The 26,259-nt window shown below is 47.3% G+C and overlaps 1 protein-coding gene across 2 annotated transcripts in view; it reads left to right on the top strand.

Moving 5' to 3' along the window:
• COLQ (collagen like tail subunit of asymmetric acetylcholinesterase) overlaps positions 1–25,693 on the top strand; it is a 35,264-nt gene extending 9,571 nt beyond the window's left edge. For both annotated transcript variants that reach the window (XM_027872369.1, XM_027872367.1), the window contains 9 exons: positions 901–945; positions 1,100–1,135; positions 3,749–3,829; positions 12,597–12,684; positions 14,380–14,519; positions 14,831–14,950; positions 16,001–16,121; positions 16,891–16,993; positions 22,937–25,693. In XM_027872369.1, coding sequence (XP_027728170.1) covers positions 901–945; positions 1,100–1,135; positions 3,749–3,829; positions 12,597–12,684; positions 14,380–14,519; positions 14,831–14,950; positions 16,001–16,121; positions 16,891–16,993; positions 22,937–23,006 — 804 coding nt within the window. In that variant the 3' untranslated portion in view covers positions 23,007–25,693. The remainder of the gene's footprint in view (positions 1–900; positions 946–1,099; positions 1,136–3,748; positions 3,830–12,596; positions 12,685–14,379; positions 14,520–14,830; positions 14,951–16,000; positions 16,122–16,890; positions 16,994–22,936) is intronic.
• The last annotated feature ends 566 nt before the right edge of the window (positions 25,694–26,259 follow it).

Genomic DNA, 26,259 nt, shown 5'->3' with positions numbered 1-26,259 from the left:
GAGACAACATCCAGGAAGGGTTGATTGTGGAGGGGGAGGGGAGGAGAAGGCTAGCGTGTGCTAGAGCCAGTGAGGCTCACTGGGGTCTGACCAATCCGGTCAGGGGGAGGGGGCAGCTAGGACACTTACTATCTGTGTGACCCTGGGCAAGTTACTTAACCCTGATTCCCCCCCCCCCCAAAAAAGGCAGGTGGAGGTAGAGTTGAAATCTCTACATTCCCCCAATTCCTGGTTTCTCTTCTGGACCCTTCCCCAAGTGATCCGGCCTTCTCTTTGGCCTTGAGAGCATCCATTCTCCATGCTCCCACCAATGTGATATACGGCAAAATCCCAGTGGGCAGCTGTGGCCTGTAGCCCGCACCTGAGCTGGCCGCTGTGGACACCAAGTTCGTAGGGTGGAGCCGAGAGCTGGGGAGGCTGGGCTTGTCGAATGGGCTCCCTTCTCTGCAGATTAATGTCCTTATTCACCGGAGGAGGCCTGGGCCACAGCATCATAGATGTAGGGCTGGAAGGGAACTGAAGGCCACTGAGTCCAACTCCTGTACTTTACAGATGAGGAAACTGAGGCACAGCAGTTAAGTGGCTTCCCAAGGGCCATATAACTAGTAAGTGAGCAAGGTAGGGTGCACATTCGGGTCTCCCTAACTCCAAGCTGATACTCTATCTCCCGCTTCATACGTTCAAACACAAGCTTGGATCTAAGATCCCATCCCTGCTCCAATGTGACTTTGGGCAAGTCATTTCCCTTCCCTGAGCCTCAGTTTCCTCACTTGTCAGTGGAGGGGCAGCTAAACCAAGCCATGTCCAGGGTCCCCTCCAGGTCTTGCTCTCTGATCTAGGGTTCTGTGATTCTTTCACGTGGCATTAACACTACCTGTCTCTCCTATGGTTTCCCCCCAGGGCTCCAAAGGCGACCAGGGCATCTTGGGTCCCAAAGGAGAAAAGGTAATGTTTTGGGCAGTTACCCAGATGGGGGAGCAGCTGGGCCCAGACTGACTGACTAACGTTTGGAAAAGGCCTCTTTGGACCTCGCTCCCTCCACAGCTGGTGTGGATAACCACCCTTCCCCAGGTGATCCCTGCCTGTATTTCCTTCACAGGGTTTTCCAGGCCTTCCTGGGATGCTGGGACAGAAAGTAAGTATCTGAAGGTTGGAGGAAGCAGAGAAGGGAAGGGGTGGGGGGGAGACACGCTCGTGCCCCTGTATTATTGTCTCCTAACTTACCAACGTTAAGAGGCTTCCTCTGGATTCTGGGGAGTGACGATGGAAGGCCTCATTTGGAGATTAAAACCTCTTCTCCTTCATAGGATGCTGTCTTTAAGACAGACTAATAGAATCCTTTTCTGGTAAGTGTAACTACATCCTAATTTTCCATATTTTCAAATTCTTAGTACATTTTTTTATTCTGGTCTAATCTCATTGGCAGGGCTGTCATATATTGTACAAAATGTTATGTTTCATCACTACCTTGATAACCTATGAGAAAGACTATTCTTCACATTGGGTTAAATAATTCTCTAGAAATTTCCATTCAGTGCAACTAAGAGAAAACAGGAGAGCCAAGGAGAACAGATCTTTCCCTGTTATCTACTGGTAATTACCACAGCAATCTACAGGATGCTCTTTTCCATCCTTGGACATGCTCCTTTAAGACAGAGCTATATATGATACCCGTAATTGAGTCTTAGGAGAGAAATTAGATCAAGAAAATGCTGGCTGTTTCCGGTTGGAGAAGGGCAGGGTGGGATTGCAAGAATTTTGTGCTAATGGAGTCCTAGGAATAGTTACATAAAAATATAAATAATGTTTGTGTGTGTGCACACAAAACTTTCGGCAGAGGCAAGGGAGTCCTCAAATGGGGCAGGTTTCCCTATGACTACTATTCGGGAAGAAAGGGGCACTTTTTAGCCTGTCTTAGTCTGTTTTTCCTTACGCTCATGTCTTATTCCCCAACAAACTCTTTACAAAGAGGCCTCAGATATGTTACGTGAATAAGTCTTTTATTTGAACTAACTTCTTAGAGAACTGGCTTATTTAGTTTACATATGAACTTTAAAACATTTAAAGGATGGGGAGGGGATAAGTATATGATATTTAAATGTCTAATACTACAATAAATTTAACTTTTATCCATGAATTATCTCATTCCCTTCTACCTAAAGCTGACCATGGAATAATGGTCCATAGAGGAAATAATAGGTTTTAAGGGGGGGGGAGGCAAGAATTTTTTTTGGGAGGGTCTTACATAATGCCTAGCAAAGAATAGACTCAGGGTCCTGACTACATTTATTGAAACTAATTTCAGGTTTATAAGCTTGGCCTTTAAAAATACGTCATTCTTATATGTTGGTTTTTGCTGGGAATTTTCATCATGCCACTGAACGTCAAAAATACAGGCTTGATAAATATTGGGGCAGCTGTTTGGCTTGTATGCTCTGGCCTGACCCCGGACAAATGCACTTTGTCTTTGCAATGGTGACTATAAATTAGCAAGCGTTGGCAGGGCATTTAGGGCTGTAGACAGCAGAGAGGATGAGCTAGCTGTCACCTAGTAGACGTGGCCAAAAAAATAATAACAAGCAGTCAGACATATGAAATCTTGGATAGAAATGGGGAGACACATAGGGCAGAATGGGGGAAATAGGCTATTTTAAGGTTTTGCTTAAAAAAAAAAACTTGAATTTTTGTAGTTGATACATTTGACGTTGGCTCATTGGCAGATCTTCGGTTAGGGACGTCTACCACCTTTATCCCTGCCCTCCCTTCATGACTTTTAATGAAAAATATTCACCATGCAACCATATGGTACACTTACTTGGCTCCAGGATCATCCCACACCATCTTGTTCATCTCCTCCCACAAATCCTACTGGACATCTACCCAGCACCCAGGAGGCCCTTCCATTTAAAAGGCGCCATTGTATCCAGCTGTGAGCCTTCCTTCTTGTCACATGAGGGACCCATCACCTTTTCCAATCACCCCTTTCCTATACTGTCTTTCTTATTCCATTCCTTCTATTCACGGCATCACTGGTCATGTGCTCTAACCCACTTACACTCACCTTTTAGGCATAAGTCAGAAAAATACAGTCCCTCTCCCCTACCCCTGCCGAAGTTCCATTCAAATAAAATGGAGAGGAGGTAACAATGAAAATAACTTGGATTTAAGGGAGGAAAAGTAATTTTCTAAAGAGATCTACTAAAGAGCTAGCTCCAGGATCACTAACACTCCAAAACCCTGCTCAGAAAGAGCATCATGGGAACTGACAAGGATTGTTCCGGACCCACAGATGAATTTTGCTGGGGCAAAAACACTGGAATTTAAAAGAAGAAGAAGAATCTCTGATAAAATTCCTTTTTGAGTTTTTGTGGTTCTTTTAAACTTACTCTAAGCACTTGCCAAACAGTTCGTGGTGACAGAGTAACCACATAGGGCCAGAGGTCTTCCTGTCCTTCTTCCTCTCTAAGCTAGGCTCTAGTAGAAAGGGGGGTCCATTGCCAACACTTGGTCATCAGATTTCTGTGGCTCGGGTTCTCTCTCGGTTCTAGCCACCAGACATCTTCCTTTTCCCTCATCCTCCCTGGAAGACTCGTCGCCCTTCTTCCATACCCTGCCCTCCACCCCAGCCTTTTCTTCATGAGTGATAAATTTGGAAAGAATGTCCCACTGAGCTGCTGAGTGGAATCTGGTTGCCAGGGGTGCTCTTTCCTCCCCTGATTTTCCTCTCCCTTCTCTTCCTTCTCTGCAGGGAGAAATGGGCCCCAAGGGAGAGCCTGGCACATCAGGACCCAGGGGACCTACGGGAAGACCAGGAAAACGAGGCAAGCAAGTAAGGGCCCCATGCACTCCCTCCCCGCTTCTTGCAGGGGTGGGCCCCACACACAACTGAGCTGGTTTGAGGAAGAAGGAAAACGTTATTCAGCACTGAATGTGGACTTCAGTGCTCTGTGTTCCAGGTAGCGGCGGAGAGTTGCTGCATGGGTCATCACCACCAGTTGCTTGACTTGGTGACAGGGGGGACAGGGCAGTTAACTGGGTCAAACCAACAAGGTCCAATGGACTTTTCAGGTCACTAAGGCCCGGTTTCAGGGAATCAAAAGGGAGAAATCGAGGGCCTTAGAGCTGGACGGATCTTCAGAGGCCATTCAGCCAACACCCTCATTTTACAGATGAGGAAACTGAGGCCAAAAGAGGTTGTAATGTGCCCACGGCCACACAAGTAGTAAATGGCCAAGGCAGGATTTGACCTTGGGTCAGATGACTCCAGACCTGGGGCTCTTTGCTTTAATTTTCCAGCTAAGTGTCAATTTCTGTGTAAAATTCGAGCTCTTCAGGTATTTGTTTTGTTGTCTTTCCTTGGCCAGGTTATTAACAGCACAGTCCCTGGAAGGGATTTGGGGACAGAGCCGACTGCTGCCCCCTCCCTAAGCAGCTCCGTGTCTGGAGCAGTGGGCGTTGACATTGCTGAGGGGCACCACTGAATCAAGAGAGAGAGAGGGAGGAAAGCATTTAATGAGATTTGGGGAAAATGTCTAGGTCTGTGCAAACATCCAAATACATCAATAATACTCCCATGGATAAAGGACATAATTCTTAATGTCCTAAATGTCCTTAATGTCGTAAAAGAATTAGACATAAAAGCTCGGCTACAAAAAGGATGGAATTAGATGGCTCCCTAGTCCTGTGGGTGGTTTTGGCCTTACATGAGGCCAGATGGGCCTCCTGGCTTTAAACCAAGCAAGACCACCCCTTCCTGCCCATACATACCCCAGACACCTCCCCTTCCCTCCTCCCACATACAGAGCACTGTTACCAGCTACTGCTCTGCCCACCAGGAGAGAGGTGAGCAGAGCTTACCACCTTGTCTGCCCTCCATGAAGAGCTAAAGGTCTTAGTGGACCCATCGCACCCTCATGTTGTTCCCATTAGTCTAGTGGGCCACATTCCTCCTTCCTAGAGTTTTCTTTTTAAAATTATTTTTATTATCATTAAATTTTTTTTTAATTGTTCGCTAGAGTTTTCATAATTTGCTTTTCTGTCCCACACCCCAAGGCATGGAAGCAAAATTGTCCTTTCTGCATTCTGGTCTGTGCTAAATTAGAGGGCTGCTCCCCTTGTCTTTTTAAAGGACAAATACATTTTCAATCAAATCCTGTTAATGACAGTCCTTCCAGTCACATGACCTGTTCCCTTCCCTTTTCTGAAGCCTTCTGAGAGAAGAGGCTAGTTCATAAAATCCTAAGATGTTAGAACGGACCCAGCTGTGCGTGGGGCCATGAGATCTCAGGTCTAGAGCTGGACAGAGCCTGGACAGTTCACTGGGTCTGGAGGCAGGAAGACCCGAGTTCAAATGTGGCCTCAGAGACTTACTAGCTTTGTGACCCTGGACACTTAAATGCTACGTGCCTCAGTTTTTTCATCTGTTAAGTGGGGCTAATAATAGCACCCACCTCCTGGGGTTGTTGTGAGATTAATATAATACTTATAAATCACTTTGCAAACCTTAAAGCCCTCTGTAAATACTAGCTTTTAAATTAAACAAATGCTTGGCTCCACATTTCCAGCATCATGGGGATGGCTGGGATCTTCATCAGGGAGCAATCTGGAGACAGCCAGGCCAGAGGAGTAGAAACATTTCGCACTATCATCTGTTCATTCATTTGATAAGCATTTATTAAGTGCCTACTGTTTGCTGAGCACTGTTTTAGGTGCTGGATCTTGTGAAGGAGACTTTAGCGGCACATACATTGGTTTTCCTGTTTCAGTACAGTCATCCGCGTTGGCCCATTGATGCGTTAGCACACAATTGGGGCCCAGATGAGGTACACTCATCTTAGTCTGGGACACTGGAGTCATTTGTGAACAGCTAAAACAGTGTGTCTAGGGGTACACACACATCATGTTGGGAAGGATGGTGACTAATTGTGTTGCAGAACCCTTCTGTTGAAGCCTGTGCAGATATTCATGGGGGCTGAGCAGGCCAGATAGCTTCATCACAGATGGTTGAGGGTTTTTTGTTTTTAAACTTTTACTTCAGCTCAAAGCTATATTCTTCCTTCAGCTTCATAAATTGTTCACTTGGGGACAGATCCGGCTCTGAGGAATAGTTTTACAATTCATCAAAGACTCAGGAGACTGATTATGTCTCTCCTCCCCATCCCCTATCCCAAGGTCCATAGGAAATGACAGCTTAGTGGAGCAGGCCTCTAAGGGGGGGGGTCTCCTATCTCCCATTGTGTATGAGGTCACGGGGATTGTTTATGCTCAGGTACCCTAATGTGTAACCGAACGCACGTCTCTCTCCTTTTCTTTATCTCCCCTTCTGTCTTCTCTGTCTCTCCCAATATCTTTCTGTTTCTCTCTCCTCTCACTCTTTCTCTGTGTTTCTCTCGGTGTGTCCATCTGTCTTCTTCTTCCCCATCACTCTGTTTCTCTTTCTCTGTCCCACTGTCTCTGGCTCTCTATCTATCTGACTCTGTTTCTGTCTCTCACTCTCATCATTAAGGAGAGAAGGTTCATTCTTGGTCATTAGTTGGCACTGCTGGCTCTGGGGATGGGCCACTCAGAATGGGCCGTGGGCAGGTTGTATTTTTGCCACTAGAAATCTATGGCAGGGGGCGTGGAAATCCTGCCCTTCAAACTTGAAGAAAGGGAAGGGGGTTTGTCCTCTTTTTGGCCCCAGGTTGACCTAGGCTACCTTGAGGGTTTCCCTTGCATGTCCATTCTACAGGAATGAGCTCACAGGCCTAATCTTGGGCCTGCTGCTTTCTGGCTGATCCATTCAATAGATTGTTTTGTAAAAGGGTTTCAATAGGTGCTTTCTAAGGTTCTTTTGGAGTCTTAAGAATAGGATTACAAATCCTAGGATTTAAAGTTGGGAGTGACTTGCCCAAGGTCATCTAGGGAGTTGGTAGTAAGAGAGTAGAACTCCAATAGGAACCCAGGGCTTTTGACTCCAGTGCATTCTGACTCTCTTATTAGATGAGGTTGAAAGGTTAAAGTACCAGCTTAATGCCCGATACACAGCAGGTGCTTAATAAATGCATGTTCCCTTCCCCCATTGCACTACACCAGCCCACTTTATAATAGCTTATGTGCAAAGTAGCATTTAAAGGCTTACAAAATGCTTTTTTCATGAAACTGTGAGCTAGACACGTATTAAAGTCACCATTTTGCAAATGGGTAAGCCAAGGTCACAAGGTTTGCCTAAGGTCATACTGCTCATAAATGTTGGAGCTGGACCTTATATCCAGCCAGGTCTTCTGACTTCTAGGCTGGTTGCTCTTCCTTCTGCGTTATGATGACTCTCAGGTATTCTATTGGTCTAAAATCAATAGACTTAAAAGGTTCTTTTGGATGTGAAACCTAGCAGGAGCCCTCCTCCATTACCAGCTCCAGTCCTTCCATATCAGTAGGCTAGGAGAAGTCAGCACTGCCAACCTAGCTCAACTTTGCCCGTGCAAAGAAAGGCCCATTGGTCATTTTCTAGGTACCATCGCAGACAAACTAGACAACCAGTCTGGATAATCCAAAATAGATTTTTGAAACTTGAATTTTCTGGTTTGTTTCTCTACTATGAGCAAATAAACTGAACAGGTGCCCATTGCCTTTTGGGCTTGTAGACTGGGCAGCCCCTGATCAGTATGAATTCTGACCAAAACTAAATTAAAGCTAAAAGAAGAAAGGTGGAGAATAATTCAGTTTCGTTTGGCCCAGCTCCCTGATTTCCACTGGGCCTACCTGACGCCCTTTACAGCATGGACAGAGGGGCCAGTGCTGCCTCCATGGGCCCTCGTGCAAGGTCAGTGGGCACTCTTGCTATGCAGACTCCCTTGGCTGGGGCTCAGTGGGCTGAGTTCTGTGCAGGGGGATGAAGTGCCTTTCCCAGGGTCACACAGAAAACAAGTGTCCCGGGTGAGATTTGAACCCAAGTTTCCCCGATTGCCAGCCTAACACTCAGCCCACTGTCCTGCTGCTTCCATAAAGGTACCAAAAATGTCCTTGGATGGTTAGCATGCATCCTAGGAAGCAAAGCCGTCCTTCATCCATCATTTCCCTTAGCAAAGGGCTAGTGTAGCATTGTATGACCTGGACAGAGAGCTTCTAAGAGCTCAGTCAGGCTCTGACAAAAAAAGTCTGTGTTCCCGATGGATCAAAGAACCCCTGGTACACAGCACATCATGTCGTTGTCGTTCAGTTGTTTTTCAGTCGTTTCTGACTCTTGATGACCCCATCTGGGATTTTCTTGGTGGAGATATTAGGGTAGTTTGCCATTTCCTTCTCTAGTTCATTTTCACAGATGAGGGAACTGAGGCAGACAGGGTTAAGTGACTTGCCCAAGGTCACATAGCTAGTAAGCCTCTGAGGCTGGATTTGAACTCAGGGGGATGAGTCTTCCTGACTCCAAGCCCAGTGCTCTGTGTACTACGGTGCCACCTCGCTGCCCCTGTACTCCATAGGTGTCTAATAAGTGCAGTTGGCTGTGGTTCAGGGAGTCAGGCTTGTACTCAGTCGATGTCCTGGCTCCTTTCTTAAACGTTGGTTGTAAACCTTGTATGAGGAGGAGCACCCAAGATAAGACGATCATGGGGGTCATAGACTTAGACCTGGAAGGACTCCAGAGTCCATCTAGTTTAGCCCCTGCACTTACAGAGGAAGAAACTGAGGCCCAGAGGGTTTAAGTGACTTGCCCAAGGTCACCCAGGGAGGAGGAGAAAAGTCAGGATTCAAACCCGGGCCCTTCTCACTTGCGTACTCATCCCACCACACCACGCGTGGTGTCCTTTCTCTTGGGGCTCCAGGTTTGTTGTGGTTGTTGTGCAGTTGTGACCCCATGGACCACACTGTCTATGGGGTTTTCTTGGCAAAGATGCTAAGACGGTGTGCCCTTTCCTCCTCCCATGGATTAAGGCAAACAGAGGTTAAATGACTTGCCCAGAGTCACAAGAGCTAGATTTGAACTGAAGCAGGTGATTCTTCCTGACTCCAGGCCCGGCACTCCATCTGCCGAGCCATCTAGCTGCCTCTGTCCAAGTTTACGGCCCCTTTAAAATTTTCATCAGAAGGAGAGGGAGTACTAGAAAGCCAGATAAATAAGTCAAATGAAATCATCATTTCCAGGAAAGGTCCTTATCAACCTGAGTGTGCTCGCAGCCCACATCCCCTCCCCGGGTGGCGGCAGGCTGTTTAGCTGAGCTTCAGCGCAGGATGTGAGGGGCAGGGCAGACTCCTGGGAGCTCTTATTTCCATGGGTACGTGGGTGGCTGTGAAATTTCCAGATCACAAAAGAAGAAAGACTGGCTATTGGCAGTTTACCTGATATAAAAATCACGGGTCCCATACACCTGGTGGATTGGGTGCTGGGCACCCCAGAGTCCGGGAAGGCTGGGTTCTAGCCCTGCCTCGGCTCTGATTGCCCGAGTGTGATCAGTGAGCCTCTTAGTGCTCTTGGCAACGCCCCCCAAGTCCCCTGAGAGCTGCCAGTCTACACAGGGGGAGCCAGCTTTCAAATCAGTGAAGAAACCACAGATACAGAGAAAAACAAAAAATGAAAGTCATCTAATTCAGTCTCTTGTTTCAGGCTGGAAGGTGACCTGGTTCTTATAATCTTCTGGGGAAAGAGTCTTTAAAAAATTGTTTTAATTTAATTTTTCAATTGCTAAAAATCTATTTTCTCTCCCTTCTATAGTCTGTTATTTGGAGTGGGCGGTGAGGGAGGAGCCCTTGTAACAAATATGCAGAATCAAACAAAACAAATCCCTCATTGGCCTTGTCCAAAATCGTGTGCTTCATTCTGCACCCAAAGTCCACCACCTCTTGGTCAAAGGTAGGCAATCATGAGAGAGAATTTATAAATTATTAGCACATAATGAATCATGTCTTCCCGGGAAAATGTGTTTTTTAGGTAAGGTGAATGCCATTCACCAAGGCATTCCTTGTTATCCAACTGAGAAGCAGTAGTTAGTGGCTGTTTGTGTAAGAGTCAGGGGTGATAGTCAGCTCCCCCAGGCCTTGCTTCCCGTCCTGGGATCCAGCTCAGATTGCTGACTAAAAAAAGCCCGTGAGTAGCTATATTAAGAAGGTGTGATTTCCTCTCCTACGAGATCCATCTTGGTGATCTCATTGAATACTTCAGCTCAGAAAGGAGTCTTCAAAGTAGCATTGAATTGGGTCCTCCAATGTCACCCTCACACCCCTCCCTCCCCGCCCAAGATTTAAAAAAAAACTCAAAACCCCAAAATACCCTTCCAGAGACTTGAAACAGGCCAGTGAAGATCAAAGAAGGAGCCCCATTCACAAGGAGGAATGTCTACCTTCCAGGCCTGATGGGAAAAGGGCCCTGTGAAGGGGCTGCTTCCCCACTAGAGGGGAGATTGCATTTCACCAGGAGGGCAAGCCTGCCAAAGAATCCAGGCCAAAGGTGCTGGGGGCATAAATCACTGTCCTGCTTAGACCCCAAAGAGTAATTAGCACATAGCTGAGTGCCCAGCCCTGGTGTTACAGGGAGTGAACCTGGCTCATTTCGGTCACCAGCAGTCCCTGGCCACAAGGCCAAGGTGCCAGCACTTGGTGAAATCATTCCTATAATAGAGGAGAGCATTCAGAAACAAATGGAACCGGGACTGCAGGATGCATGGGCCTTTTGGGGCTTTGGTATTGTAATAATAGTTGTCTCTGTCCTGATAGGAAAATGGGAAGATCCAGGTTTGTAAAGCAGCTAACCTGGGGAGTAGGGATTCACTTTCCCCATGTGTAAAGCAATTCATCTGGCTGTGCAGCATCAGCGATGTTCATTCATTCAAATATCAAGCATGAGTGCCCACCATATGTGTGTGGCAATCTTCACCATGGTGAACACATTAGTGTAAGGTCTGTAGAACGGTTTCTTCTTAGGTCAAGTTGGAGAAAATGGAGAAGCCTCAGAGTAAATGAACGCTGTCAACACATGCCCTGGTGGAACACCAATGTTAGAATTGGTTGTTCTGTTGTATAAACCGTGGCCTTTGCTGGTTATTGGACTGTTGGTTTGGTTATTTTTCCCTTGTGGCAAAATCCCTGCCCTTTCTTTTCCTTGAGTGGATGGCAGAGTGGAACGTGGGGCATCTGAGCTGGAACATGGGACATCTGAGCTGGAACGTGGGGCATCCGAGCTAGAACTCAGAGATCTTCAATGAGCTGAGGGTCTGGCCCTCACTCCTGCTACTGCAGGGCCAGAGTTGGACTGTTTGGACTCGTTCAGTGCTCTGTGACAGCTTTTGTAGCTCTTTAGGTTTGCTAAACATTTTTGCTCACACATACCTGTGAGGGAGGTAGTGTCAGCATGGTTACCTTTTCTTTACAGATGAGATTACTGAGGCTCAGAGAGGAACCTTGTTCTTTTGCTGTTGAGGCTGGGGTTCTTCCCCCTAACCCACGAAAACACTTTAACGCACATTATTTCATTTGAACCTCTCAGTGTCCCTGTGAGGGAGGCTGGGTAGGGATTATTATACTCATTTTACAGACGAGGAAACTGAGGCTCAGAGAAATGGAGCTTTACCTCAGATTATAGGGCTATCAGAGCTGAGTGAGCTCTTGGGACTCCATCTTGTGCTGTGGCCACTGCCCCAAGACGCTGGGTTCCAGATGACCACAAAGAATGCCCAGGATATTTTGATGCAAAGGACTGTGTCCTCCCCAATGTGTACCCCGCCCAGAAACAGACGGCAATAACATCCGCAGCAGAAAGATAACCCAGAGTGGAGACGCCCCATCTCCGTGGCGCTCGTTGTCTCCCTCTTCCTGACCTTTTACACGTTATTCTGTAACAAATGTCTCTTCCTCCTTCTCTTTACCCGTCTGGGTCTCAGCCCCCACAAAGCCTTCCCTGCACTCCCGCCATGGCAGCAACCTTCTCGGAACGCTTGGGGCCCTACAGCTCCCGTAACGTAATGGTCTGGTTGTTTCACTCATGTTGTCTGGTTGGGAAGAGAGGGATGGACAGGGAGGCAGGGAACGAAAGCACTCATGTGGCACCTACGTGTGCCAGGCACTGTGCTAAGTGCTTTACAAATATCACCTCATTTGATCCTCACAATACCCTCCAAGGCAGGTGCTATTATTATCCTCATTTTACAGATGAGGAAACTGAGGCAAACAGTGGTCAAGTGACTTGCCTAAGGTCCTAGCTACTGAGTGTCTGAGGCTGGATTTGAATTCAGGTCTTCCTGACTACAGGTCCAATGCTTTGTCCACTGTGCCACCCAGCTGTTAAGGGTGATGTTACACATTGGTTGGGGGGACGATGGCAGAGGAGGACATTGAAAGCTCGCAGTGACCAGTAAGAAGGAACAGCCACCCAGTATGTTTCTTTTTGTTCTTTCTTATTCAATAAACTGAAGGGGAGTCTGTAACCTACCACCTTCTTATCTGACCCTGAGGCTTTTCTCACCTTTGACTTCTCATGTTTGACTGAAGAGCTTATTCAGTTTTGTGCTGCAAATGGCATTCTCTGTTCTGGGAGTAAATCTGAGACTGAGTGGTTAGGAGTGTCAACTTCTGCTAACCTATAAGAGAGCCCCCACCATCCTAACGGGTCACGCTTTCCTCTCTGCCAGGGACAAAAGGGTGACGCCGGAGTCACGGGTCCGCCTGGCCGCTCTGGACCTCCTGGCAAATCCGGCCCCCCAGGAGCACCAGCTTCAGGTAAGGAGCGTCTGCGGTCCCGTGAACCCTTCCCCTCCAGCTGGCCCACCTACTCTACTCCATGGACCCTCGAGGGCTTGGCTTTGGGGGTCACGTGACCATTGCCATAAGTGTGTAAGGATGGGAAGTGGGTCTCTGGACTGAACAAAGCCGTTTGGGGCCAGGTTCTCCTCATCTGCAGCTCTGTTCCCTGGTGCAGCCTTGACTGCTGGCCGTGATGAGAGAGGACCTGGCCGTCTTCAGGACCCAGCTCGCCACCTTCATTCGCCACGCTTCTGTAGGCCTAGAATGCTTCCCCAGCTCATCTCTACTCCTTTAAGCCCCGTTTAGGCGCCTCCCTGCACAGGAAGGCTTCCCGAAGTCCCCCCTTGTTAGTGCTTTTATCTGTGTGCATAAGGTATCCTTCCAGAGGAGTGGAAGGTCCCTGAGAATGGAGATGACTTTGTTTTGGTTTTTGTATCCACAATGCCTTGCTCCAGTACACTTCATACGTTTTGGATTGAACTAAATTCTTCATCCTTGGCAACAACTGTCTGCCCATGCACTAGCAATAGTTTCACGGTGGTCCTCGTGCTCATTTTCCAGCAAAGAGGTGAACACGTGTCTCATGTGATGTTTTTTGTTGCATTTGGATTTCACCACCTCCTGGTCCCCCCAAGGACACATGTCCATGTGGCTGTCTCTCATTCTGTCCTCTGGTTTTCATTTTATAATGAGAAGGTCAGAATTGGTGTGGCTCATTCCTCCTGGATCATAAGAACTACTGAACTGAGATCTCACCTGGAGAATGCAAACAGTCCGGGTGTAGAGGTGGCCTAATGGTGGAGCAGTATCAGTGCCCCCTCTCCTGCACACTGCAGGGGTGGGTGGGGCCACACAGGACTCGGGGATACTTCATATGGGGTCAAGAAAAATCGGCAACAGTGAAAAGTTTCTGAATGCACAACAGTCAAAAATTAATTCAAAATCAAATGCATAATGAATCCAAGGTGCTTCTGGCAGGGCTTGCTAGTGTTACGTTACTCAACTTAACTGCAGCTGTGGTTCTGAACACAAAACATGTGCACTTTGCACTGTGCATGCCATGCAGTGCCAATGCATGCTGTTGAATGGTGAAAAGGGATCTCGGGGAAAAAAATTAAGAAGCCCTGAACGCTGAGGTGCAGTGACGTGCCTGGGGCACCACAGCCAGCATATGTCAGAGGTGGAATTTAAACCAGTTTTTCTGGCTTCAAGGACGGCCAACACTACCCACTACACCATACTACCTTTCATTTTTTCTAAACACTTAAAAATTAAAAGCAGCATTTAAAATCACTCTCCTTCAGGTTCATCCTGAACTCTCCAACATCCAAGATTCTTTCCATTATAACTATTGGCAGCTGGGTGGCAAAGTGGATAGCGCGCTGAGCCTAGAGTTGAGAAGACCTGAGTTCAAGTCCAGCCTCAGGCATTTACTAGTTGTGTGACCCTGGGCAAATCACTTAACCTCTTTTTGCCTTAGTTTCCTCATTTGTAAAATGGAGCTAATAATGCCTTCCTCCTTAGAGTTGTTGTAAGGATCACTTGAGGTAGCACGTGTATCAATACCAGCTATCATTAACCATTCTGGTAACAATGTAGTGCTCCTTTTCTAGGAACTGGCTTTTTGGACTTTTGCCATAAAACATGGCGGTCTGGTGTTTTGTTTCCCAGGACAATCTATAACTGGACCCAAAGGGGAAAGAGGACCTCCTGGACCTCCGGGGAGATGTCTTTGTAAATCCTCCATGAATATGAATAACCCATCACATGAAGACTATGAGCATGGACCCAACTACCCCAGAGTGCCTGTGGTAAGGTTACTTTGTATGATGCCAGTGGCTAATGGTGAATGTGTGTCACGCCCTCTAAATGTTGGCTCCTCGGCACCCCTCAGCAGATTTCCCCAGCGGAGACTCATTTCGTCCATTATGGAGTTGTAGAGTGAAAACTCGGACTTTAGTGTCTAGGGGAAAAAAATCACGGGTTACGCTCTTAGGATCCATTGGTCAAAGGCCATGGGGCTGGGGATTTTGTGTCCTTGCCAACCGCCCTATCCACGCCATCTCGTCTCTGCTCTAGAGAAGCATTGGTTGGAGTCCTCACTGACCTCTTCTCTGGGCAGATTTTTGTGGTGAACAATGGTGAGGAGCTGGAGCGTCTGAACACCCGAAACGCCATCGCTTTTCGTAAAGACCAGAGGGCTCTCTATTTCAAGGACAACGTTGGCTGGCTCCCCATCCAGGTAACCCAAGGGGACCATTTCAGAATCCACTCTTAGAGCCTTAAAGACATGGGAAGATCCCAAGCCTTGGCTACATGTTGAGTTCTTCCCCAGCTCCTCCAAAGAGTCACAGACCCTCCCCTGACTCCTGCCAGGCCCTTGACTCCCCCCGTCTGGCACACTGCCCTACTTCTCTCTATTGTTGGACAGAAGCCCATAGGTGAGCTCAAGGTGGAGGTTTGCCAGCTCCACACTAACCTCTTGAACACCAGACTAGCTTCCTGTATTCAGTGGTAGAGGTCACACTTGTCCAGCACCTGGAAATAACTGCAGCATTTCTGTAATGCTTCAAGGTTTGTGATCTCCTCTGAGTCTCATTACAAGCCTGGGAGGTACCTGCTATAGAGGTATTATTACACTCACTCAATTTCCTTTAATTCAACATTATTTCCAGTTCCAAATTCTCTCCCTCTCTCAGCCCCTCCCCATATCATATCCATTTTAGAGATGAGGAAACTGAAGCTCAGAGAGCTTAAATGATTGGCCCACATTCACACAGCCAGGACGGGAAGATCGGAGGCTGGAACTGAACCCTAGGCTTCCTGAGTCCACCATCCCTCTCGATGCAGTTAACCACATTGCCTCTGAGCCAGGGATCCTTGACCTTTTTGGTTCCCAGGGCTCCTTTGGTAGCCTAGTGAAACCTACAGTTCCCTTTTCAGAGTCGGGTTTTTAAATGCAGAAAACAAAATGCATAGATTACAAAGGAAATTGATTATATTGAAACAGTCATTGAAATATTAAAACAAAAACAAGTTCACAGAGACCAGGTTAAGAACCTCGACTCTAAAGCCCGTGGAGAGTCTATAGAGAAGGAACAAATGAAAGACTGCTTTTATCCCTGAATGGGGTCGACTTTTCAGTGGTGCCTGGAATCCCATTGCCCCCTTGCTAGGGTTTTTCTTGGAGCTCCCTCCAGTGTCTTTATTTCCAAGCTCAAATGTTTTCTTTCTTGTTCCTCGGGGCATCTGTTGTCCCCTCCCGGTAATTATTGTGTGTTTGTTTGGATAGCTTACCCCTTTCTATCCTGTGGATTACCCTGTAGACGATGGCCACTCTTGTGGAGATGGGATCCTACAGCCTGGAGAGGAATGTGATGATGGCAACAACATGGTGGCTGATGACTGCATAAGTAAGTGATTGGCGGTTACTGGGCTGAGGAGGAGCATGATCCAGAATTCCTTTTGGCTCAGTATAGTCCTGATCGGGAGCAATTCTAGGTTCAGAGGTTATATTGGGAAGGGGAGGGCAGGAGAGAGAGGGAGAGGTATAGGGGAGGTCGGTGCAATGTAATAATGGGCTTGGGCACTAACTTCCTTTCCTTTAGAATCATGAGCAAGCTTCTCGGGATGCTTTTAGGAGTAAAATGAAGGGTCTTATCTAATCACTGGGGAATGGACTTTTCTTTAACGGGGTGGGGAGAAAGGGTTTGCCACAGACTCCTCCAAATAGGTTGATTTGAGTTCTATCCACTTTCTTCATTAGTAGAGACACTGATGAGCAATGAAATGGCTAGGGGCAGGGAGGGGCAGGGGAGGAACTAGTAAATAAGGGTCTGGATGGTCCATAAGTTAGATCTTTCCTTCCCAAATAAATGAGAGGACTATCCCTTCTAACAACTTATACTTGTTTAAACTACTGAATCCCACTTCAAATTACTAGGGTCTCTTGGAACACTGGTTGGCTCTGGGCCTTGACTTGCCCCAATCTCTCAATTTCATACATGGAGATTGATGGTCAACATAGCCCATTGATGGATCTCATTACACAAGGCTTCCTGCTAACTGGGAAAGGCCTTTTAGCCACAGCATCCTCACAAATAAAGCATTTACATGTGATCCAAGGCCAGTCTCCACAATTAGCCTTAACCTTAGTGTTCCTGCCTTCCTGTGTCCATCTAGGATGTCATCGAGCATATTGTGGAGATGGTTATCGACATGAAGGTGTGGAAGACTGTGACGGAAGAGACTTTGGCTATCTGACTTGTGAGACCTATCTCCCTGGGTAGGGATAAACGATACATTGTTAAGTAAATGCAAAAGGGGTTTGAGCAAGTCTACTTTTGTCTGTCCTCAGAGAGCTACAATTGAGAGCAAAAGCTGTTTCTTCCTAGGAGCAGATGGCACCAAAAGGGATAGAGGGCGGGGAAGCAAGGATACAGTTTGCATCACCCTTGATCCAATGGGAGGACAAAGCTATCTGTTCCTAAGCAACCTTTTTTTTATTTCATGAGAAAAGCATCTTCTCACCCCGCCCCCAGACAATCTTCAATACATTGTGCTTCCTGGACCGTGGGTTTGGAGAAGGAAGTTAGGGATGAATGGAAAGGAGAGTCAAGTGGAACAAAGCAATTGCATCAGATCCCATTCAATTGCACAAATACTTATTGAGCACTTACTGTACGTAAGACACTGTGGTAAGTGCTGAAGGGGATATGAAGAAGAAGGCGACACTGTCCTTGCATCACCTTGGTAGGATCACAATTTTAGATATTTTCCCATGGTCTTTCTTCCTGGTAGCTCCAAATTAGGTGGCTGGAATAGACAGTTTTAAATAGCGATAGGCTGTGTTTATGAAAATTGACAGGACCCAATTACTTACAAGATATTACCTTGCCTCAAGCAAGACAGAGAAATAGATTAAAAAAAAAAAAAAAAGATCACACGGGCTCATGTTTGGAGCTTTGGCATTAACCCATTCTTGGTGGCCATCCAGCCACAAACTGCTTTTTTAAAGCATTTCCATCCATAAACTGCTGCCCTCTGGCCCACCCATTCAGTAACCTCCATCCAGTCTGATGTCTTGATTAAACCATCCCTGAAGTCTGGCTTTAAGTCTGGCAGAGAACCTACTTCAGCCAGAAGCCACGTGGGCTGACAGAGATGATTCACTGTTTGGCTCCTTCCCCTGCCCGTTTGGGTCCTGTTCCCACCCTCTGCAGTGTCCTCTAGGGAAAGGGGAATGGGCAGGAATCGGGCAAACTGAATTGTAGGCCTGCTGCCACCAGTAACTATAATCTGGGGCAAATCCTTCATTTTGTAGCTCAGCTTGCTTATTTGAAAAGGGAAATAGGATTAAAATGAACGTGGAATGCCTACAGCTTGTAAAGAATCAATCAATCACTGAACAACTATTAAGTGCTTACTATGTGCCTATGAGAGTAGACCAGCCTAGGAAGCAGAAAGGCCCAGGTTCGAGTGTACCCTGGACATATCTGTGCAGTACAATCCTGGATCAAACACTTGCTAGCATCTCAGTGCTATAGAGAACTCTTGAAGACTCTAAATTAAAGGAACGGTGCCAGTATGCCCTGGCAGAGGAAGTTCCTCTCCAAGGCTTCTGAAACCTATGAAATCCATCCGTATCTTTTACCATGTGCCAGGCACCATGTAAAGAACTGGGGCTGCAAAGAGAGACAGAAACAGTCCCTGCCCTCCAGAAGTTTATATTCTTAATGAAAGACAAAATAACAACAACTAGCGTTTATGGAGTTCTTTGAGGTTTGAAAAGTGCTTTACATAATTATAATAGCTAGTATTTACATAGCTATGTGTCAGGCATGGTGCTGTTTCACAATTATTATCTCCTTTGATCCTCACAACAACCCTGCAAGGTAGGTGCCATTGTCATCCCCATTCTTCAGATGAGAAAATGGAGGTATTCAGAGGTTAAGTGACTTGCCCAAGATCACATAACTAATAAGTATCTGAGGCCAGATTTGAACTCCATGCCTTCCTAACTCCAGGTCCAGTGCTTTCTCCACTGAGCCACCCCTAACATACCTAGAGAGGGGACAAAAGGTGATGTTATAGAGGACAGGAGTATTTCAAGGTTACCCCAGGACAGTGAAGGGCTCATGGCAGGTATAAGCAGGTTGTACCTTATTATACATAAAGAAGCAGTAGCCCAATGGCTGCTATGCCAGAGATGCGTGATAAGGAGAAAAAAAAGAGGGACTGGTCCCAGATGAGAGAGGGGACTAGCTGACCCATGGACAGCCTGTGTTCTCCATCTTCTGTCAGGAGGTCACAGTGGGACTTTAGTGAAGGAGACGAGACAGGCAGCGTGGTAGAGGGGAGCCACACCATTGCTTTGCATTCTCTGGGCCTCAGTGACCTTATCTGAGAAAGGAGGGGCTGGAATAGATGTCCCTGAAGGTACTTTCAGGCTCTCAAATTCTGTAGCTACGCTAAATGGTACATTGTTTTCAGCATTCCATATGAACAAGTTAATGAGTGTTTATTAAACACCTACTGTGTGCCAGGCACTGTGCTAAGCACTAGGGCTACAAAGAAAGGCAAAAACCCTAGTCCCTGCTGCCAAGAAGTTTGGAGTCTAATGGGAATAATGCCTTTCATTGATGAAGGGGATGCGGCGTTTTTTCAGAGAGGTGGAGGAATAGGGCCCAATGCATTCTTTTTTCCTTGGTAGATTTGTTGGGTTTTCTACACTAGAAAAACATCACAACCCTCACCAAGGCAAGGAAAGAGGTGGGTTGTATAGAATGAGAGCAAAGAAGAACCCCAGAGATTGTTGAGGCTACATTGCTGACTTTGTGGGTGAAGGCCTGCCCGCAGTAACCCAGCTCTTGAGTATGGCCGCCATATTCCTGAAGGGTGGCTCTCCTGGCTCTCCCAGGGCAGCACATGGCCTTGGCTGGAATGCTGCCATTCTGGGGAGCCGAGCTGGGCTCCGGAGCGCCACATTATCTCCTCATTATTGACTAGCCTCATTTGTCCCTTCATCAGCATTCCTCCTTCTCCAGTCTGACCTTCTGTTTCCTGTCAGCCATCCTATCTATCAGTGGAAGACGAGCAAGCAGGAGCTACTCATTAACCAGACTGTGGAGCCTTCAGGTGGATTGTGGGAACCTGGGCCAGGCTGGGATTCCATTCCTTTCCATTCCAAACTCTAAATCCACCAGCACTGATCAAGTGCTTGCTCTGTGCAGGGTGCTGTGTGGGCTACTGAAGGTGCCAAGGCAGAAACAAAACTGCCCCCGCTCTCCAGGAGCCCCATCCTGCTGCGTTTGACAGGAGCTGGGCATGTGCTCTGTACATCCAGAATGCAGTGCGAGACGGGGTGGCAGGGGCTTGGGACGAACCAGGAAAAGTCGAGGTGGAAGAGGGCTCCAGCCTCGGGGGTATCAGAGAAGGCTTCCTGGAAGGAAAATAAGGAGCCCGAAAGGCAGAGAGGAGCAGGAATACACCAGACAAACGGGAACTGGTCTGCAGGAAGTGTGGAAGGCCCCAGGTGACGGTATGCTTAGTCCAGGGAAAGCTGATCACCCAGGCGGACAGGAGTGTAGAGCGTATAACATGAGGCTGGAGAGAGGAACCCGGGCGTCAAGAACTAGACGTTCCAGGTCAGGAAACGTGTCTTTTGTTCAAGAGGCCACAGAGAGCCATTGAATGTATTTGAGCAAGGCAGTAACGTGCTCAGACCTGTGCTCTAGGAGGATCACTCGTGCCTTATAAGTGCAGAGACCAGAATTGTGGAAACCAATCAAGGGGCCATTTCAGTGTGGAAGAGAGCGGTGATGAGGGTCTGAGGCAGGGGGTGGGTACGTGAGTGGAGAAAAAAGGATGCATGTGATGCATGTGGAGGTAAAATCAATAAGACTCGGCAAAATGATTGGCTCTGTGGGCGACGAGGACGTCGAGGTTATAAACCCAGTGAGCATGAACAAAGGTGCAGCCATCAGAAACAGAGACATCTGGAGCACGGGTTTAGGGGAAGATGTGACTTCCAATTTGGAGATGTTGAGTTTGAGGTACCAACAGAACATCTGGGTGGAAATGCAGGATGAGAGTTTGAGAGAGATTATGGATGGATATTTGGAAATCCTCTGCATAAGAATGAGTGAATCCATGGGAGCTGAAGGGAGAGTAGATAGAGAAGATGGCTCATGACATAGTTTTGGGGGACATCTGCCTTTGGGGGGCAAGAAGATGGGTGATGCAGCAAAGGAGACTGAGAAGGAATAGTCACATAAGTATTTATGAGAAGCAAGAAAGCACAGCCCTGGGGGCAGCTAGGTGGCACAGTGGATAGAGCACCAGCTCTGGATTTAGGAGGACCTGAGTTCAAATTTGGCTTCAGACACTTAATAGCTTGCTGTGTGACTCTGGGCAAGTCACTTAATCCCAATTGCCTCACATAAGAAGAAAAAAAAAAAGGAAAAGCTAAGGTAAAAGGGGGTGGTCAACAATGTCCAAAACTGGAGAGAGGTCAGCGAGGCTGAGGACTGAGAAAAGGTCACTTGATTGAGAAATGAATGATTATGGGTAACATTTGGAAGTGTTTTCTGTGGAAAGCCAGACTGCGAGGGGTGAGGAAGGGGTGGCTGGTGAGCAAATGGAAGCAGCTAGGGTCGATGCTGCCGCTCCAGGAGTTTGGCTCAAGGGGGTGGTTAGGTCGAGTGAAGGGGTTGTTTGTTTGTTTGTTTGTTTCTTGTCTTTAAGGATGAGGAGACCTCATCAAGTGGTCAGGCAGCTGGGAAGGCCTCAGTAGAGAGGGAGAGATGGAATAATCAATGAGGCAAACTCCCAGAAGGTGAGATAGGACCAAGGCTGCAAGCTAGAGGTGTTTACCTGCTAACTTTGCAATCGAACCTTGTACCTTTAGAAAAGAAGAGCCCCTTCTTCTGAGGCTGGAGCAGCAGAGTGAAGGTAAAGGTGAAGAGAGTTGGGGGCAGATGGGAGCAGTGGAGGCAAGGGAGGTCCCGCGCAGGGCCTCCGGTACTTACTAGGGCAGGAGCCAGGGTCCTTTGTTGCAAGAGTGCTGGGGGTGCACTTGGGGGCCTCGGAAGAGAGAAAGACCTTTAGAAAGGCCATTGTGGATGTGCAATAGAATATCAACCAAAGAAGAAGAAAAGGACCGTGAGAACAAGGGAGCGGTGAAGCAAGATAAGAATCCAGAGTGGACCGGGTTCCTCGGTTGTGTCATTTCCTCCGGCGCTGTTCAGCGGCTGGGGGTGAACCAATATGATGAGTTGGCGGGCAAGAACGAGGCAACAAGGAGGGAGGGAATTCCAAGGAGGAGGACAGTGCCTTGCTGGACTGATTAACTACAGGAGGGAACGAAGAGAAGCCAAGGTTGGGATAATGGACTGAGCTTCCATTAGATTATAAACTCCTTGAGGGCAGGAACCGTCTTTTGCCTCTTTTTGTATCCCCAGCACTTAGCACAGTGACTGGTATGTAGTAGGTGCTTAATAAATGTTTTTGATTGATTAGTTTTAACTATTCCTCTATCAAGAGGGAGATTCTCGAGAGGCTCCATCTCATGGGCACTCGATCCAAAAGTTCAGGTTCCAATCCCAGTTCTTTGACTCCCCCTGTTTGGGCTGGTTTTTCCTCATCTTTAAAATGTGAGAATGTTGCTCTAGACCAGGGGTCCTTATTTTGGGGTCCATGGATTCCTAAGAGGGACATGGCTAAATTTCTGAGAGGTCTGTGAACTTGTTTTTAATATTTAGATAACTGCATTGCAATGTAATTGGTTTCATTTGCAATGCTCTGTATTTTATTTTATGCATTTGAAGTGAGGATTTGAGAAGGGGACTACAGGGTTCACTGGACACTGCCAGAGGGGTCCATGACCCAAAAGGGTTAAGAGCACTTGGACTAGATGATCCTTAAGAAGGTATCCAGGTGGTCTGGTGCATAGGGTGCTGGGCTCAGATTCAGGAGTTCAAATCCCGTTGCAGCTGCTTACTGGCTGTGTAGCCCTGGCAAGTCAATCTCCCGGTCTTCTCATCTGTAAAATGGAGATGAGAATAGCACCGACCGCCCCGAGTTGTCCCGAAGATGAATTGAGAGGGTCTTTGCAAAGCTCTTAATGCTCCTAGCTGTTATCATTCAGGTTCCTTCCAGCTCTTAAATCCTAAGGTCCCATGGTACCCATGGAATTCTTTCTGACCCAGTGTTTTCTTTCTCGCCTCAGGTCCTATGGGGAATTGAGATGTACTTCACACTGCTACATTGACTCTACACCATGTCGCTATTTCACATGAAGGGATGCAGGGTGGGCGGTATCCCCTGTGGAATGGACAGCAGCTGCCATGACACCAACTCAGACTGGCATAGTCATGCCAAATCTCTGCATGAAGAAAACAAAAACCAACCATCTTGCTGCTGACGGCTATTGGAGATGTATGCTTAATTAGTTCTGACTGGAAGAAAAATGGACCACTGTATCCTTGTCTTAATCCAAAACGTAGATGGCATCTCATAGGCTCATTCGTGGGAGCTGGTCTGCCACCCAACTGTAAAGGCAAATTAACTGGAAAACAGCGACGAGTCTCCATCTCTCAGAAAACTACGTGATAAGACAATGATACCTCAGTTTAGTGCTATCCATACACAGACTTTTGGGGGTGTTGTTTGAATTGAGTTTTGATCTGCAGCTTTTGACTGTCTCTGGGTATATAGCCCAGCGTGGAGGTCACAACAACACTCTTCTCTCCTCTTCTGACTTTGAGCAGGGTCAGGACCACACAACAGTACAGACTTAGCATCAGTGACATGAAGTGCCAAAGATGCCAGTCACTGACGCAGCGATTCTCCCGCGCTGCTGTGGAAGGGACGCTTGGCCACTGGTCGGCCCCAGAAGGCTCTTGGAATGTAGGAGAACTGCAGAGGGCACGCAGCCATCCCTCCCTGGGGAGAGGCTGGTTCAGCCCCAGCCTGAGCAGTCACTGTCTCCCTTAGACTTCCTATAGAGAGCCAGCCTCAAAAAAGAGATGAAAGGTCAGTTCTTATTCTGACCCCTGTGAAAACAGAGGCTTACTGAGACCTTTCTGGACGAGCTAGAAAAACTCTCCTGAGGCTGGTGTCCCTTTTCTGGCATTGACTTGAAGGGGGAGCCTGTGTCTGCGTCCCAGCCTTTCTTTTCTCTCTGTTGGTTCCATTTCTCTGAGCTGAGCTTCATGATCCAGTCCTGGTGACCCCCCTCCCCACACACACACCATTGTCTTGTAAAGTTCACAGATGTGGTTTTCCTACCTGGGTGCAGTCTGTCATCTTCTCTCAGTCCTTCGGGAAACCTGGTGTCCAATCTGTAGGTTCTGCCACTGAAAATGATGTCTCTGTGTTTCTCATCTTTCCTGAGTGAACTGTTTGTGACACCTCTCCAGGTGTATGAACGTTTGTGTGTCTTACTGTCGTATCTGCAGATGAGAGCTCCTGATTTCTCTCCATGTGAGTCCAACAGGCCCATGAATCGTCTTGCAGTCAGTCTGTCTAGAGAGGTCTTTGTTCTGTCCTGTAAAGAAGGGTCAAATGCGATCTGATATCTGTCCCCACAGCATTAACAATAGCGATGTCTCCGTTGACTGGAGCTACAGATGGCTTATTCTGTGCAGGAGGATGAACGTTCTGCATGTTTCATGCAAATCCATCACAAATAGGGCCAGGAATATGCCATGCAGTGCACATGTCTGTAGACTGCATGCTGGTGCCATTGGGATCCTACTTTGTGACACGGACCCCAAATGACGATGTCAAATGCATGCATTGCCGGGACTGGAATCAGCATGGCTAGACGGCTCGTCAGTGTCTCCCTGAAGACCGGACCCAGGCAGCAAAGTCCCTGACTCACCTCAATGAACAAAACACTTTCCCCTTTCACCAGGTAGGGAGGATTGCTGCCCACCCCTGATGTGGGGATTCCAGGGTGCGGAAGGAATAAAGGCTGTTCGTTTACTCTCGTTGACTCGCTTTTGCTCAGTGGTTTATAACCAGTTCATTGTTGCTATACACTGCTGAAGGGGTGGAGCATAACAGTCTGGATTTAAATCTGTTTTATTGACCTTCTGTGTTGGCCCAAGTCGGTTCCTATTATCTTAAAGGGGTGATTTGAAATTGTTTTTTAAGGAGAAAAAAAAAAAGGATTTCAGTTCTTTTTAATTTAGACAACATATAGCACTTTGGCAGGAAATGGAGATGGCCAGAGCAAAGATTGCCCGGAGGTAGGGAGGAGGGAGCTATAAGGAGCAAGTTAGGTAATTTTGTGTCAGCCTGTCTGCCTCTCTGGGACTCATTTTCTTCATCAGTAAAGCGATAGGGTGAACACGTTGACTTCGAAGCCCTTTGACACTACCTATGACTGCTGTCCAATCCTCGGCTGTGTGGGCAGCACGCATTTTTTTTCATAGTGATGAAGACCATCTTCTTAAATGATCACAGAGAAGACCTGCATTCTCAGAAACTGTGGGCAGGTCTATGGAGATTTTTTTAAATCAGGATTTAATGACACATCTGTGTTTTTGCTGTCCTCTTGGACAGAGATCCTTTATGGGAGATATGGATGGATGGAAGCATTCACACTGTAGATCCAGCACGACTTCCTCCTGGACAACTGTCCTCTCTGTCTACTGCCCTGGGTTTTTGTGTCCCCGTAAAATGGCTTCTGCCGCTGCTAACCACGTTGCAGCCATGGGGGTCCTTAAGCACGTGCTTATCACTGGATGCTCATCCCTGCGCAGGAATGTCCCTGGAGATGTTTTCTTGCCCCGCTGCTGGTTCTCCTTCCACATCTCTGGAGCAAAGGAATCCGGCCTCCTCTGGGAGGACACGTTTTTTGAGAGCTGACTCGTACAGTGTATGACATCCTGCCCGTTACATGTGTGTTTCCCTATTAGTCATGTAATCTTGTAATACATTGAATGTATCAACCATATAGATTTTGGAACTGACCATATTGCACAACCTACACACAATAAAATCCACTTCTCTGAAATACAGTCTCCTCCTTCCTAATCTCTGTTCTCCTTCCACATCAGATACAGCGAGTTTTTGTTCTCTTAGGCTCCCTGTGTTTGTTATAAAATTACATGGTGACAATGAGCCACATTTGTAAAAGTGCTTTAAGGTTTCCTTTGTTGTAATAGATGCAACACAGATGGAGTCAAGATCTGAGTTCAAGTGCTGCCTTTGCCTATTAGTAGCTGTTAACTTCAATTTCCTTATTTGCAAAGTGGAAAGAATAATCGCTATAGTCCCCACCCCCAGCGTTGCAACGAGACTCCAAGTGAACAGAAAAGCCCTTTGTCAACCTTAACTTGCTCTGGAAATGTCCAAGCTTATTATCATTTCCTTCCAATGACTCTGTGAGGTAGGCGGTGCGAGCATTATTACACACTTACCCCATTAGAAAGAAGAAACGGGACCAGAGAGAGGAAGAGTCGTGGAGACAGACTGAATCCCCTCCCCGTCTCCTAACTCCACCTCCAGCACTCTTTATGCCGCTGTTCAGAACCCCAGCAC

This window comes from Vombatus ursinus, unplaced genomic scaffold, assembly GCF_900497805.2.
Source record: "Vombatus ursinus unplaced genomic scaffold, bare-nosed wombat genome assembly UNPS02014799.1, whole genome shotgun sequence".
Taxonomy (NCBI): domain Eukaryota; kingdom Metazoa; phylum Chordata; class Mammalia; order Diprotodontia; family Vombatidae; genus Vombatus; species Vombatus ursinus.
The sequence above is the reverse complement of the archived record's forward strand: the minus strand, read 5'-3'. Positions and strand labels throughout refer to the sequence as shown.